This window comes from Pan paniscus, chromosome 1, assembly GCF_029289425.2.
Source record: "Pan paniscus chromosome 1, NHGRI_mPanPan1-v2.0_pri, whole genome shotgun sequence".
Classification (NCBI taxonomy): Eukaryota; Metazoa; Chordata; class Mammalia; order Primates; family Hominidae; genus Pan; species Pan paniscus.
In genome coordinates, this window is record NC_073249.2 from 172,118,399 (window position 1) to 172,133,340 (window position 14,942).

Sequence of the window (14,942 nt, forward strand, 5' to 3'; positions counted from 1 at the left end):
AAACCCGAATCCCCAAAGCCCCCATCTCACTTCATTCATTTGTTCGTCAGTCAACACATACTTACTTAGCTCTTTCTGCGCTTCCAGCCTGTTCTAGTGGCTGGCTATATAGTGGTGGGCAGAGCAGATGAAATCTCTGCCCTCTAGGAGTTGCTAAGGCAGTGGGGAGGAAAGGACAATAGTTGAGATGTAAGAGTTTGTCAGGGGTAGCAAGAGCTATTGGGGAAAAGTTTTAAACAGGATGGGTAGACATTCTGCCAGAGGCCTGGGAGTGACTAGGAGGGGTCTGGGAAAGGCATTCCCATGGAAGGAACAGGGAACAGTCCGGAAGCCTGATGTGGGAGAGTCTTCTGTGCTTGGGGAACAGCAAGGAGGCCAGTGGGGCTGAAGCAGAGTGAGGAAGGGGGCAAGGAGATGATGAGGTAGGAGGACAAAAGGGCTGTGACTATGAGGATTTGGCTATTTCCTCAGTGGTATGGGACCTTTTGGAGAGTTTCGAGGAAAGGAGAGACTGATCAGACCTCTGTCTCTGAGCTTAGCCGCCCCTAACTCCCACAGTTCAGATGGAAAAGGGTCTTCGGTCCAGGTGCTGCAGGCCTGGTTAGGCAGCCGCTGTGGCTTCCTGCAGCCGCTCTACCGGCCAGCAAATGGCTGCAGGTCCCTGCACCGGGGCTACAGCCTTGGGGAGCTCCTAGCCTGGTCTGGAATGAAAAGCAGACAGGAAGCACACCAATCTAAACTGGCATTGGGTCACAGGTCTGCTCAGTGAAGGCTCAGAGGGGTGGGATTCAAGATGATGCAGAGCTGAGATCAGAGCTGAGGAAGGTCTCTGCAGATGGATAGAGGACTCGGCGTTTTAGGCAGTGGGAGCTCATATGTGGAGAGAGGCATGGAGTTGTGCACAGGCCCGCCATGCTGGGTACTGCAAGTGTTAAGAGGTGTGTCCAGGGCCGGGCACGGTGGCTCACGCCTGTAATCCCAACACTTTGGGGGGCTGAGGCGGGCAGTTCATGAGGTCAGGAGTTCGAGACCATCCTGGCTAACACAGTGAAACCCCGTCTCTACTAAAAATACAAAAAATTAGCCAGGCGTGGTGGCACGCACCTGTAGTCCCAGCTACTGGGGAGGCTGGGGCGGGAGAATCGCTTGAATCCGGGAGGTGGAGGTTGCAGTGAGCCGAGATTGCGCCACTGCACTCCAGCCTGGGCAACAGAGCAAGACTCCACCTCAAAAAAGAAAAAAAAAAAAGAGGTGTGGCCGGCAAGTGGGTAGGGGCCAGAAGGCCTACCTGCCTCACTGACCTTGGTCCTGCAGAGGATAATGAGCCACTGAAAAGACCTAAGAGGAGCAATGGCCGTGAGCACATTTGTCTTAGGAAGGCCTGGGCTGCCAGGTGAAGCATTGATGGGGGGAGGTTGGTTAAGAGATTGACAAGGAGGATGCTGATAAGAGACCAAGGTAAGAGAGAGATCTGAAGCCCAGCAGTGGAGCTGGCAGGGTGGTCATTCTTTGATATGGGGATGGAGACAGCATGGCTAAGGATGGCGCATGGGGACCATGAGCCTTCCAGTGCCAGGACTTTATCTTTTCCCTTCTGATTCTCCCATACCCAGCAGAACACCTGGTCCTAGCGCTCCCTTCCCTCCAAATCCAAACCTCCTTTTCCATATTTCCTCCTCCAGCCGTGCTCCCTAATCCTGGTTCCCTCCCTTATTCTCCTCTTCATCATCTTTTCCTTTACTGAGTCCAGAGCCTACAGAGTCTTTTTGCTTTCTTTTTTTTTTTTCATTTGATTCCTGTAAGAACACTGTGAGGTATGAACCCATTTTATACGTAACAATAGGGGAAGCTAAGAGAAGCAAAGTGACTTGCCCAGCACACTCTGAACCTTCCAACTCAAAACTACTTAGTGGTCTTGGCCAATAACTGAGTCAATCAGCCTTTGCTGTGCTTAGGGGCCACCCAGACCCAAAATATAGCAGCTGTCATCTGTCAAGGCCACCCTAGACCTGGGTCCTAGCCCATGAAAGCAGAAGTGGTTCTGGGTGGAAAGGGTTCAGGTATAGGAGTCTGGAGATCTTCGGGACCTACACTTCCATTAGTTCCCTTGCATGACCTTGGGCAAGGTCCATCCCTCATTAAGCTGTGTCTTCATCTGTGGAATGTGGGCAATAAAGCCAGTCTGCCTTCCCCATAATCCAGTCTGCCTTCCCCATAATCCAGTCTGCCTTCCCCATAATCCACAGGGCTACTGTAAGACTCCAAGGAGGCAATGTTTGTGAACATTCTCAGTGATGGAAAGGATTGTGCAAATGAATCTCCCCATTTCCTACTCTCTCTCTCAGGCCCAGAATACCAATGGCCTGGGCTACCATTTATTAGAAGATGATTGTGTGGTCAACATCATGGGTTCCTCACCCCCAACAGGAGCTTAAGTTAGGTGCTTCACAGGCTGATGTCTCTGCCCACTCTACATACTCTCCCAGGGAAATCATACCCCAGCCCCTACACACAGATGAATCCCAAATCTGCTTCCTTCTCAGGTCCCTCGGCTGAGCTCCACCCATGTCCCTTTGTGGCCGCCATAGTCTATTCAGGCTGCTATAACGGAATACCATCAACTCTGTGGTGTGTAAACAGCAAACATTTATTTCTCACAGTTGTGGAGGCTGGGAAGTCCGAGATCAAGGCCTGGCAGATTCGGTGTCTGGTGAGGGCCTGCTTTCTGGTTCACAGATGCCATCTTCTCAGTGTCCTCCCATGGTGTGAGTAGTGAGGGAGCTCTCTGAAGGCTCTTTTTTATAAGGGCACTAATCCCATTCACTAATCCCTAATCACCTCTCAAAGGCCCCCACCTCCTAATATAATGACCTTGGGGGTTCTGATTTCATATGAATTTGGGGGGACACAGCATTCAGACCACAGCAGCAGCCAACTGCCCTGTGGATATCTCCACTAGCTTGCTGCACAGTCCCTCAAGCTTACCATGCCCATATTGAACTCATCCCCTGCCCCACAGCCTGCTCCTGGTCCTGGGTTCACCACTCAGTGTGGGCTCCATTGGCTTAGTCATCCACCCAGAAATCTGGGTGCCAAACTCAGCGCCTCCCTCTCCCTCCTCCCTCCTCCATTCTGTCAACCACTAGGCTCTGAAAATCCCCTTCCTCAGTCTCCTGCAGCCCTGGTCATCCCCTCCATTTTGTGCTGCAAGGTCTGGTCACTGTTCTGTCAGCAGTTTCTGGCTAAGTCTCCCTGATGGTGCTCTTGTCCACCCTGCCATCCAGCCCTTTCACTCCACGACATAGTGAGCTTCTTCTGCTTCCTTTTTTATTTACTCCCTTTTATGCCCCAAAGCCCTCCTCCTTACCCTAATCAATCATTCTAGCATGTTTTATTAGCATTTTTTTGTTTTGTTTTATAGAGATGGAGGTCTCACTATGTTGCCCAGGCTGGTCTTGAACTCCTGGCCTCAAGTGATCCTCCCACCTTGGCCTCTTAAAGTGTTGGGATTACAGGCATGAGTCACCACACCTGGCCTCTAGTGTGTTTACTGTGTCTTCTCAGTTTCTAAGTGTTCTTCCAAAATGTGAATTCTTTTGTGTGTACATTCTTTTTTTTTTTTTTTTTTTTTTTTGAGATGGAGTTTCACTCTTATTGCCTAGGCAGGAGTGCAATGGCGCGATCTTGGCTCACTGCAACCTCCGCCTCCCAGGTTCAAGCGATTCTCCTGCCTCAGCCTCCTGAGTAGCTGGGATTACAGGTATGCGCCACCACGCCTGGCTAATTTTGTATTTCTAACAGAGACAGGGTTTAACCATGTTTGTCAGGCTGGTCTCGAACTCCTGACTCAGGTGATCCACCTGCTTCAGGCTCCCAAAGTGCTGGCATTACAGGAGTAAGCCACCACACCTGGCCAACTTTTGTGTATACATTCTTGATACACTTTTTCCCCTCAGCACTGGGTTTTAGGTCCCATCTAGCAGCCCCGAACTGCTGTGCAGGGCTCCACAGCACACATCCTCTCCCAAGGGGTGGATACCCAGGCTGCCTCCTCTCCCCACCACCACAAAGAACACTGATCAACTTCCTCATGCATCTCTGTTTATGGACCTGTGGAATATTCCCCCGAGCTATGTATCCATGAGTGGAACTGCTCAGTCGTGGGTATGCATGAACTTAATAAGACTGAAGTGACCGAATAATGACAGATTTCTACAGATTCCAGAAGAGCGGCACCAATTTACCATCTTACCAGCGGTGCCTGAGGGTTCCTGTATCCCCAGGAGGAGGTGCCTTCTAAAGCAGGCATCTGTCTACATCCCTCCCCTGCTTAGCATCCCACAATGCCTTACCACTCCTATCTGGATGAAGTCTCCCTCCTTAACACAGCCTCCAAGGCTTCCATGGCTCTAGCCTGGAACTCCTCTCCCCTCTCTCTCTGGGCTGTGTGCACTAAAGGACTGCAGTTGTTCCTTGGTCCCATATGTCCTGCTCCCTTCCATACACGTTCTTTCCAAACCCCCTGCAGGGGAGTTTCTTCCCTCAGAAGCCTTATCTGACACCTCACCGCCTGCTGGTCTATGTACCTCCTCTGGACGCTGAAGCCCGCATGCTGACCTGCTGTGCTGTTGGTGTCTGTGTATGTTTCTGACACTTTCATTAGACCAAAGTTTCTCAACCGTGGCACTTTGGACAATTGGGATGGGGAACTCCTTGTTGAAGGACTGTCCTGAGCAGAGTAGGATGTTTAGCAGCATCCCTGGCCACTACCCGTCAGATGATAATAGCATACCTCCCAGCCCCACAAGTGTAACAGCCAGCAACATCTCCAGACATTGTTAAATATTACCTGGGGATCAAAATCACCCCTGGCTGAGAACCACTGTATCAGACTATGAACTGCTAGGGCCTGGTCTGGGGCTGGGTCTTGTTCATGTGTGTGTCATTGCACCCAGAGGAGGGCTGGCCCAGATTAGATGCTCAGTAAATGCTGCTAGAATCTGTGGTGGCCAATTACTGGGCAAAGACCCAAGGGCGGGACTCCGAATTCAGGGTTTTGGGATATGCATGTTGTCGTGGGGGTGGGGCTGTCTCTTCTTTCCCTTTTTTCCCTTTCCCCGATGGCCACCCAAATCATCATCTCCTTTTGTTCTTATAATATGGGGCAGGGGAAACTGAGACATCCAGCAGACTTACTGTGTGGCCCTGGGGAAGCCACTTCATCCCTCTGGGCCTCACTTCCTCACTTATACAATATGGGCAAAACAGACTACGTCAGTCAATAGTTATTGACTGAGCCAACAAACCAAGGCAAACTCCTCTCAAAGTGATGGCTGCTCCAGAGCCTGGGGGATGTCCCAGGAGGAAACAATCAAGATGGAGAGGTAAGCCACATGATATTTATAGGGAGCATGGCTGGAACTCAACCACCCTGAGGAGGGTTTGGGGCTCAGGGACGTCACTTCTTCAAGGACATCTTCCAGGAGCCCAGTGCCTGCATGATCCAGGAGCGCCGCTGGTGGGAAGTGGGCAGGTTCTCACAGCTGGGGCTCCAGCGGTGCGTGGTGGCTGAGTAACACACCCATGAGTTCCCGTGCGGCAGCCAGGAGTTCTGCCAGCAGCTGGCCAGGATGTGGTCCTGGACCTGGGCTGCGTAGATGCACACTGATGCTTCTGGGTCATGTCTCAAGTTATCCAGAGCTGCATCATGGGGAAGGGAGAAGCCTCCTATTAAGACCCAGGGCCCTATGTGGGTCTCATACCTAATCCTTCCCATCTCCATGCCTTGGCTTAGGCACCCTCTGCTTGGCATCCCCTCATCTCACTTTCCTCCTGGCAATTCAAATTATTCACATTTTTCAGAGCCTGAATCAAAACCTGCCTCCTCCAGGAAGCCTTCCTGGACTGTCCCAGCCTACCTTAATGCTTTCATCATATTCCTTGGTTACAAAGTGAGTCAGTCCCCACTTAAGAGTCATCCTGCACCAAATGGCTTTCGGTCTCACTTTGGAGCCTCATTTCCTTAATGAGATTGTGAGCTCCCCTTGGGTGGGGCTGTGTGTTCTGTCTCTTGGTAACCCAGTGGTACTTAATGCTATACTAAACCTGGATTAAAAACTAGTAAAATTGGCCAGGTGCAGTGGCTCATGCCTGTAATCCCAGCACTTTGGGAGGCAGAAGCGGGCGGATCACTTGAGGTCAGGAGTTCGAGACCAGCCTGGCCAACATGGTGAAACCCTGTCTCTACTGAAGATACAAAAATTAGCAGGCGCAGTGGCATCTGCCTGTAGTCTCAGCTACTTGCGAGGCTGAAGCAGGAGAATCGCTTGAACCAGGAGCGAGAGGTTGCAGTGAGCCGAGATTGTGCCACTGCACTCCAGCCTGGGCGATAGAGTGAGACTCCGTCTCAAAACAAACAAACAAACAAACAAAAAACTACTACAAACAAAAAAAAAACTTCAACTGAACTGAGTTGAAGACCCTTGTCTTGGGACACATCCCTTCCCTTTCCCTATTACCCACTGTGATTCTACTCACTGTCTCACTGTCCCCTGAAATTTCACCAATGCGGGGCATGACTTACCAGCTTTCACTTCATTCAGACGATCTTCTGTCATTATGCTTTCCATGCAGGGGACCAGGGACCCTTGAGCGTAATCCAAGAAGTGAGGGCATTTGTCTTCCGACGTCGACCCCACCCCAACCCACCCTTAGACCAGAGTTCCTCAGAGATGCTTTTCCCATTATCCTCCAGCCCCACACATGAGAACACAAAACTTCATTTGGACCCTGGGACAGATTCCCCAAGAAGGGTCCTGGGAAGGATGACTGGTCCAGTGGGCAGGATGGCACCAGGATAGGGGCAGTATCTGGGCTGCAGCTGACTCTGACAGTGCAGCCTGAGGCTAGCCCAGTACCCAGGCTGGGGCTCAGTTTCCTCATCTGTGACACAAGGAAGTGCTGTCTCTGCTGTCCACTTCTATGGGGAGTTTGAGCAGTAATGTAAGACACTGAGCACCTTGCATACCTGTCAGGCAAGGCTATAGCAGGGCCCTAGAGGGCTGAGACTCAGCTATGCTGGGTCAAGGATATGTTTCTGATGACTCCTCTGATGCATTGCTCATCCCTCCCTTGCTGCCAGCCTGTGAGCCTGGCTCCTGCAGTATTTGCAGGTCCTTAAATGGGCTGTACCTCTCAGAAGCTCCTTCCCTCACTATTGTTTTTTTTTGTTTGTTTGTTTGTTTGTTTTTAGACAGTGTTGCCCAGACTGGAGTGCAGTGGCATGATCATAGCACACTGCAGCCTCAAACTCCTGGGCTCAAGCAGTCCTCCTGCCTCAGCCTCCTGAGTAGCTAGGACTATAAGCATGTGCCACTATGTCCAGCTAACTTTTTTAAGTATCTGTTTTTTGTAGAGATGGGGTCTTGCTATATTGCTTAGGCTACTCTCAAATTCCTGCCCTTAAATGATCCTCTCACCTTGACTCCCCAAAGGATTGGGATCACAGGAGTAAGCCACCCTGCCTGGCGCCTCACTTCTTTCCCTGGCAATTCCTATTTGTCCTTGAATATTCAATTTAACAAGTGGTTCCTCCAGGAAGTCCTTCCTCACCTTGCTCTGGATAAGTTAGATCCTTCTCTAGGTTTCTTGAGTATCTGTGAGCTTTTCTCTATCTGTTTATACCACATTGTATTTTACTTGTGATTTATGAATTTTATCTCCCACCAGACCAGAAGTTACTTAATCTTAGATCCACTGAGGGGTGAGAGTGGGAGGGCAAGGATCTGAGGATCCATCTGAGGATGCAAAATTGTATACATATATGCATTTTGTTCAGGAAAGTATTCATAATTTTCTTCAGAGTCTCACAAAAAAGCCATAACCCAAAAAAGGTTAATAATCATTGCACTGCTCTGGGAGCTATCTATGGGCAGATCCAGGCTCTACTCACTATGTTTCCCCAGCACAGGCCCTGACATACAGATGATTCCCAGGGTGTTAGACACTCCATTTTAGAAGTGATTAATTTAGAGCAAGATTTAAAGAAATCAGCACGTAGGAAGTAGATGTCTCTGAGCAGCCCCCACATTCTAAGGGATTCCTCCAGTCCTGAGCATTTTTCTTCTGCACCAGCATTGATCATGTTAACAGCCACCCCCTATCACCACGCCTTCATCAGCATCACCTCCTGAAGGGCTCTTTGTTGTTCTAGCCTAAGCATCACACCTCTCACAGAGTAGGGAATCAACGTTTGCTAAATAAACCAGCAGATGGGTGGATGAATGATCGGATGGAAGAAAACAGCAAATTAACTTGGGAAAGGTACTAAAAAATATCACTTCACAAATGGCATCATTTCCAAGCCTCTTTGCAACAAGGTCTCCTGGCCCTTGGTGAAGGGCATGTGGTTATTTGGAGGGAGGGGTGAGTAACTGGGAGGAGACACACCCACTTGCCATCAGAAGGGTCCTGTCGGGGGCTCTGGTCAAGGGGAATGTGCTGTTTGTTTTTGGTGTTTTTTGTTTGTTTGTTTGTTTTTTCCAAAAAGAAAGAGTTTGGGATTATGGGAAATGGAAGAATGAAGACTGCTAACATTGAGCACCTGTATGTGCCATCCCTCCCCTTTTAAAAAATATTCTCATTCAGTCTGTGAAACAGGAGGTGATCCTTATCTTACAGATGAGGAAACTGAGGCTCAGTGGGAGTAAATAATCCAGTTAGGGTGACACAGGAAGGGAACCATGGAACTGAGATTCTACTTGACTCTTTTCACCATGCTGCTTGGCCCCTCCTGCTGCTGTCAATGGGGGATTTGCCCAGGCTCCTGCTAGGCTGGTACCCATGCTGTACTCCAGAGAAAAGCAGCAGTTCTGCCATATACAGTTGCCAAGGTTGTGACCTGCACAAAGACTTCAGACTGAATCCAGCCTGTAGCTCACTTCCTAAGCCATGATCTTAGAGTGGGGAAAACCATTCTAACTTGCACCATGGCTGTCTGGTGGCCAAGCCTTGCACCCAAAGGGAGGCATCCACCCAGGTGCTGAAAGGGCTAGCAGCCTGGGAGGAAACAAACCGGAGAGCAGGCAGAGCCCTGGCAGCAGGATGACTTATGCCAGGGCAGGTTACCTATGAACATGACTGAGCACTTCCGGAGGGAGGCCCGTGAGTTCTTGGCATACTCCAGGCTCTGGCTGAGGAATATGAAGGCGCTGTCTCGGTGGGTGTTCACCTAGGACAAAGAGAAACCCCAAAAGTGCTGGCCTCTCAGAGGAACCAATTGCCCATCCACCCTTCTTGAAGCTAGGAATGGTGACCCTCACCCCCTGCCTCCCAAATATATCTGCTCCCTCTGCATGAGTCCCCCACAGGCCAGGGCTTATCTCCTCTTAGCTGATTATAACAATCACTTCGATGATGTTCCTGCCTTGGGTGTCTCCTCTTCCAATTTACCCCCCTGCTGCAGTCAGAGGGAAAGTTCTAAAATGCAGATCCAGCCAGTGATGGGAATGGACATGGCATGTGAGGGACATAGGTAAGGAGACAGTTTGACCAGGGTGAAGGATTCAAGGTATAGAGCAATGGGGATAAACTGGAGAGTCAGGGGGTCTTAAAAGCCAGACAGAAATAGGGCTTACTCGTACATTAGGAAAGAAGAAGGCAACATTGATTTATTCTTAATAGGACAGTGAGAAAGCCACGTTTTGGGTAAAATAGTCTGACAGAGGTAGTCACGATGGCTTTGACAGGTAGAAAGTGGGAGACAGTTGTCCAGCTAAGGAGCTTGTCCAGCTAAGGAGCTGTTGAGGGAGAAGATGAGAAATCTGATCTGATCACTCTCCTGTTGACAACCTATGTGTATCAAGGCCTAAGCTCCTAGGCCTGGCATGCAAAGCTTCATGATCATGTTCTGGGTCTGACCTTCCTTCCAAGTCTCAGCTCCTTCCACTGACTCCACCTGTCATGCCCACCGTGCTGCACTCTGAGGACATGACCAGCTATCCCCAGATCTGCACCTTCTACAAGAAATTGCTCCTATTTGGAGTGCCCTTCCCACTCTTCTTCACCTCATAAATTCCCTCTCATCCTTTAAGCCTCAGCTCAGATGCCACCTCCTTCCTGAAGCCTTCCACAGCCCTTAGGCAGAGCTCCATCCCACCACCCTTGATGTTTCTAGCAGATCTTGCTCATCCTTTGTCATGACACCTATGACACTGTGTTGTAATTATTTATACTGATGTCCCCCCACTGTAGCTCGGGCTCCCCCAAGAGAAGGGGCCATTTCACTCAGCTAAGAGTCTCAGCACCCTGGACAGGGCCTGGCTTGCAGCAGGTGCCCAAAAAGTGTCAGATGAATGAATGAACAAATGAATGAATAGGTTACCAGCCCCTTAAAGCTAAGCCTGGAGGTTGACCTTTAAATGAGCAAAGCTCTTGATGGCCTGAAGAGCAAAGAAGAAACTGAGGACCCAGAGGGGTCTAATGTAGAGGTCACAAGCTGGCAGCCACGGGCCTCAGTAGCCTGCAGAGCAATGACAAGCACAGTGTTTAAAACGTGCTACATTCAGCCAGGTGCAGTGGCTCACACCTGTAATCCCAGCATTTTGGGAGGCTGAGGCGGCAGATCACCTGAGGTCAGGAGTTCAAGACCAGTCTGACCAACATGGAGAAACTCCGTCTCTACTAAAAATACAAAATTAGCCAGGTGTGGTGGCATATGCCTGTAATCCCAGCTACTCAGGAGGTTGAGGCAGGAGAATCACTTGAACCTGGGAGACGAGGGTTGCGATGAGCGGAGATCACACCATTGCACTCCAGCCTGGGGAACAAGAGCGAAAATCCATCTCAAAAAAAAAAAAAAAAAGAGCTACATTGAATGCTAATTCATGTCCTATAAAAATGTAGGGTTTCTGACCAGGCACAGTGGTTCACGCCTGTAATCCCAGTACTTTGGGAGGCAGAGGCAGGCAGATCACCTGAGGTCAGGAGTTCGAGACCACCAGTCTGGCCAACATGGTGAAACCCCATCTCTACTATAAATACAAAAAAAAAAAATAGCTGGGTGTGGAGGTGCATGCCTATAATTCCAGCTACTTGGGAGGCCGATGCAGGAGAATCTCTTGAACCCCCTAAGGTGGAGGTTGCAGTGAGCCGAGATCGCACCACTCACTGCACTCCAGCCTGAGTGACAGAGTGAGACTCTGTCTCAAAAAAAAAAAAAAAAAAAAAAATAGGTTTCTAGCTTTTCTCATGAAACCAGAGGACCTGGCAAGAGAAGGGCCTGCACGGTGAGCTTGAGCTCTTCACCCCTACCTTCAACGGGGTCTGGGCTCTCCAGGGTGCTCAGGGACCACCACTTCCACACCACTCATGATTATCTGCCTGGTCACTGGCCACTGTAAGCATTTGAATTAGTGACCCTGGCCAAGCACTTCCTCCAGACCTCTATTTCCCACTGGAATGTGATGGTAATATCATGAGACCCTCAATTGCAGAGGCTTTGAGCATTACTGATAATGGTGGTGGCCAAAGAGCTTTTCTCAGTCCAGTAACAATTTGTGGCTTTGTATATTTATGTTAGATTGGTGTGGGGAGTGATGGACTCCCCACTCAGATGTCCCTTCACATGGGAGGGATTAATTCCCCCAACTCTGGGCATTGTCTGGGCTGAGAACTGCCTGGCCCAAGGTCAAGCCCTTCCCAGGGTGACTGGCATCCAGTGACAGATGAACACAGGAGTGTACAGATCTGACCCCCAGGCCAAATTTGGGAATCTCGTGGCAGTGTTGGCTGAGGCCAGTGCTGAAGCTACATTGTAACTTGACTTCTCCCTTTGTTATTCCTGTTTCTTCCGCTCCCTTCCATGGGTATTGGTCCCAGGGGCACTCCCTCATATGCTCACTGCTGCCCACAACAACAGGGAAGGTAGATTGAGACCGCGGGCAAATCTTCCCAAATGACATGTGGAGGACTAGGCTGTATCCTGCAGAGTTGTGCTTGTGTGTGTGTGTGTGTGCACGCACATGCACGCGGCTTGCTCCTACCTCATGATGTTCACAGGTATCACCGAGAAAGGAAGCTCTGTGGTTAAATAAGTTTGGGAAACTATTATATGAACAACCATGAACACATTTCCTCAGCACAAAACATCTCAGAGCCTTTAGTATCCTGATGTCATTGCAAATCTCCAAGAGGAGAATGTCAGTGCAGTATTTCCCAAACTTACTTGTCTTCAAACTTCTTTTCCTCCCTCTGGGGCATATTTTGTGAGACTAGTGTTGCAGGTAATACACTCTGGGAATTGATGTTGTAGAAAAGGAGCCAGTGTGGCCCTTGAGGCAGGGATCTAATACAAGCAGGCTGTGTTTTAACAAGACCATTCTGGTGGCCTGGGTGGGAAATGGATTGGAGGGGATGGAGTTAAAGGCTGGGAGACCCCTTGGGTGGCTGGGCCAATAGCCTAACTGAGGGGTGTCGGTGCCCTGAATTAAGGGCAACGATGGCGGCAGGGTGGGGAGGGAAAAGCAGATTCCAAGATACTCGGGATATTTAAGATTGATCAAATGTGGAGGGTGAGGGAGATGAAGGAGCCCAAGATGATTCTAGGTTTCTGCTTGGGGGCTCTAGAGGGAAAAGGAGGAATTGAAAGGAAAAGGCACAGGCTCAAAAGAGACAAGCTGAGCTTGAAGTGCCCGTGATCATCGTGGGAGGTATGCAGGAAGCCACTGAACAGAGAACACACTAGAAGTCAGGAGAGAAGCCAGAGGTGGAGAGGAACGTTCCAGAACCAACAACTTGTAGTTGGTCATGGAAATAGGATGCTGGTGGGAAAAGAAGGAAGAGAGAGACACAGAATTCGCCACCTCCAACACGCTTGTAAGGAACCACTCTACTCTCTGGGAGCACTCACAAGGCACTTGCAAATTTTGGCCACCGTCTGCTGTTGGTTGTCCCAGGGCTTCCGGCTATAAGTTCTTTTTGGCAACTCCCAAGCCATGAAGTAAGAACAGCGTAACAGGGTCTTCACACATTTCTGGGAACCAATAGGAAGAAAATATCAGAACTGTGGACAGCCAGACTATGGTCCAGAAAAAGGGATTTTGAAAACTCAGTTTCTATTTGAAATTGTACAAGTGAAGCTGACCATTTTTAATTTTTTTTAATTACTATTATTTTATTTTTATTTTGCCCATGATTTAGGACCTTTTTCTTTTTTTATACATCAGCTATGACCAGAAGCTGGCCATGTTGAGGAAGAATCCTGATGTGGGCACCTTTAGAAAACAGACATGGCTGGACATACATAATTGCCCCCAGGATTGTTTGCGACTCTGGCTTGGTTAACGTAAAAAGAGGTGCGCCCACAGGACCCGAGGGAGGGGTAGAGGGTGCAGGGCCCACGCACACTCACCTGGCTTACCTTGGAGTTGCCCTCCTGCATGGTCAGCAGTAGGGGCACCAAGGTGCTGACCAGCTGCTCCTCCATGGCCTCAGTGCGTGGTGCCCGAAGCTTCTGGACCACCTTCCCATACAGGTTGATGCAGGAGGAGCGCACGTCCTCTCGTGCCTGGGGAAGACCAAAGGCTCAGAGGGTGTCCCTCCTCTGGGACGCCACTCACTGTGGCTGATTCAGAGCCATTGTTCCTCTCACTCAAGCCTAGGTCTAGAACTCTCCCGACTCTTCCCAGCCAGACCCCCACTAACCTAAAAGGCACCTGAGTGCTAAGTAGGAAAATGCCTCCCTCTCCTCCTCTGCTAGGAGCAGTTTAAAGAAAAAAAAAAAACTGGCCAGGTGCTGTGGCTCATGCCTGTAATCCCAGCACTTTGGGAGCTGAGGTGGGGGGTGGATCACGTGAGTCCAGGAGTTCAAGACCAGCCTGGGCAACATAGGGAGACCCCCATCTCTACAAAAAATGCAAAATTAGCTGGGCATAGTGGTGCATGCCCATAGTCCCAGCTATCAGGAGGCTGAGGTGGGAGAACTGCTTGAGCCAGGAAGGTCGAGCTGAGATCTTGCCACTGCACTCCAGCCTGGGTGCCAGAGCAAGATCCTGTCTTTAAAAAGAAAGTACCCCCTCTAGATGAACCAGCCACAATAGATGACCCTTTCTGGGGAGACTCGATTGTGAAAAAGAGCTTCCTCTGTCAGAACCAGTTAGAATAAGGAACCTTTACAAAAAGATGTGGACCAGCTGGGACAAAGTTCCTCTCCCAGTAGGCTGACCCAACACTGCCCAGGTCCTGATGGGGGCATAGGTGGAAATGCAGCCCCCAAGGTAGTAAAAGACCCCCTTCTCGATCCCTCCTGCTCCTTCGCTCTGTGAGGTCCTCACGTCGCTGAAGTGCGGCAGCAGGATCTGCAGCATCTCCACATAGACCGCACTGTCCATCAGCTTCTGGTCCCGCCCCTTGAAGACAGCCTTGAGGTTGTGGACCGCTTCCACCACCAGCATCCCATCCATGTTCTTCAGGCCCTTCACCATGGAGGGCAGGAGGGCCTTCACCTTGGCGGTCTGTGGGGCAGGAGCATTTGGGATGAGGGCTCCTATCTGAGCTAGCAAGTAGGAAGAGACCCAGCCTCTGATTCACTGAAATGAACTTGGTGGCCCAATCCCCACTTCCAGGCCTTGGCCTATGCCATCCCACCTGCCTGGAATACCCTCACCCAACCTCTTGCTGCTCCTCAAAGCCCTCTTTGGCCTCACTGACTCGTTGGCCAGGACCCCTGAGGCCCTTTGCTGTCTACCCCCTTCCTTGGCTCTACGTAGATGACACGCTGTGTTGTTAGTTAGCTTTCTGAGTCTATGTCCTGTCCTTTCATAGCAGCTACATCATGAGCTGCAACAGTGCCTGGTAGAGAAAAACAAAACACTTTTAAAAATGCTAATGATGCAGCAACAATCTGGGCTCTGTTTCCTTATCTGTAAAATAGGAATACTTGTGCC

At 50.0% G+C, this 14,942-nt stretch overlaps 1 protein-coding gene across 32 annotated transcripts in view; it reads right to left on the reverse strand.

The window, feature by feature from the left end:
- Positions 1-85: 85 nt before the first annotated feature.
- The window catches only part of MROH7 (maestro heat like repeat family member 7), a 79,805-nt gene continuing 64,948 nt past the window's right edge, over positions 86-14,942 (reverse strand). For 21 of the 32 annotated variants that reach the window (XM_063601054.1, XM_063601071.1, XM_063601041.1 and 18 more), the window contains 6 exons: positions 14,331-14,510; positions 13,409-13,564; positions 12,908-13,030; positions 9,127-9,229; positions 6,584-6,646; positions 87-5,700 (listed from right to left, as the gene is read on the reverse strand). In XM_063601054.1, coding sequence (XP_063457124.1) covers positions 5,459-5,700; positions 6,584-6,646; positions 9,127-9,229; positions 12,908-13,030; positions 13,409-13,564; positions 14,331-14,510 — 867 coding nt within the window. In that variant the 3' untranslated portion in view covers positions 87-5,458. Of the gene's footprint in view, positions 5,701-6,583; positions 6,647-9,126; positions 9,230-12,907; positions 13,031-13,408; positions 13,565-14,330; positions 14,511-14,942 lie in introns of all 32 variants that reach the window. The other 11 variants (XM_063601049.1, XM_063601047.1, XM_034965787.4 and 8 more) reach the window with 5 other exon arrangements.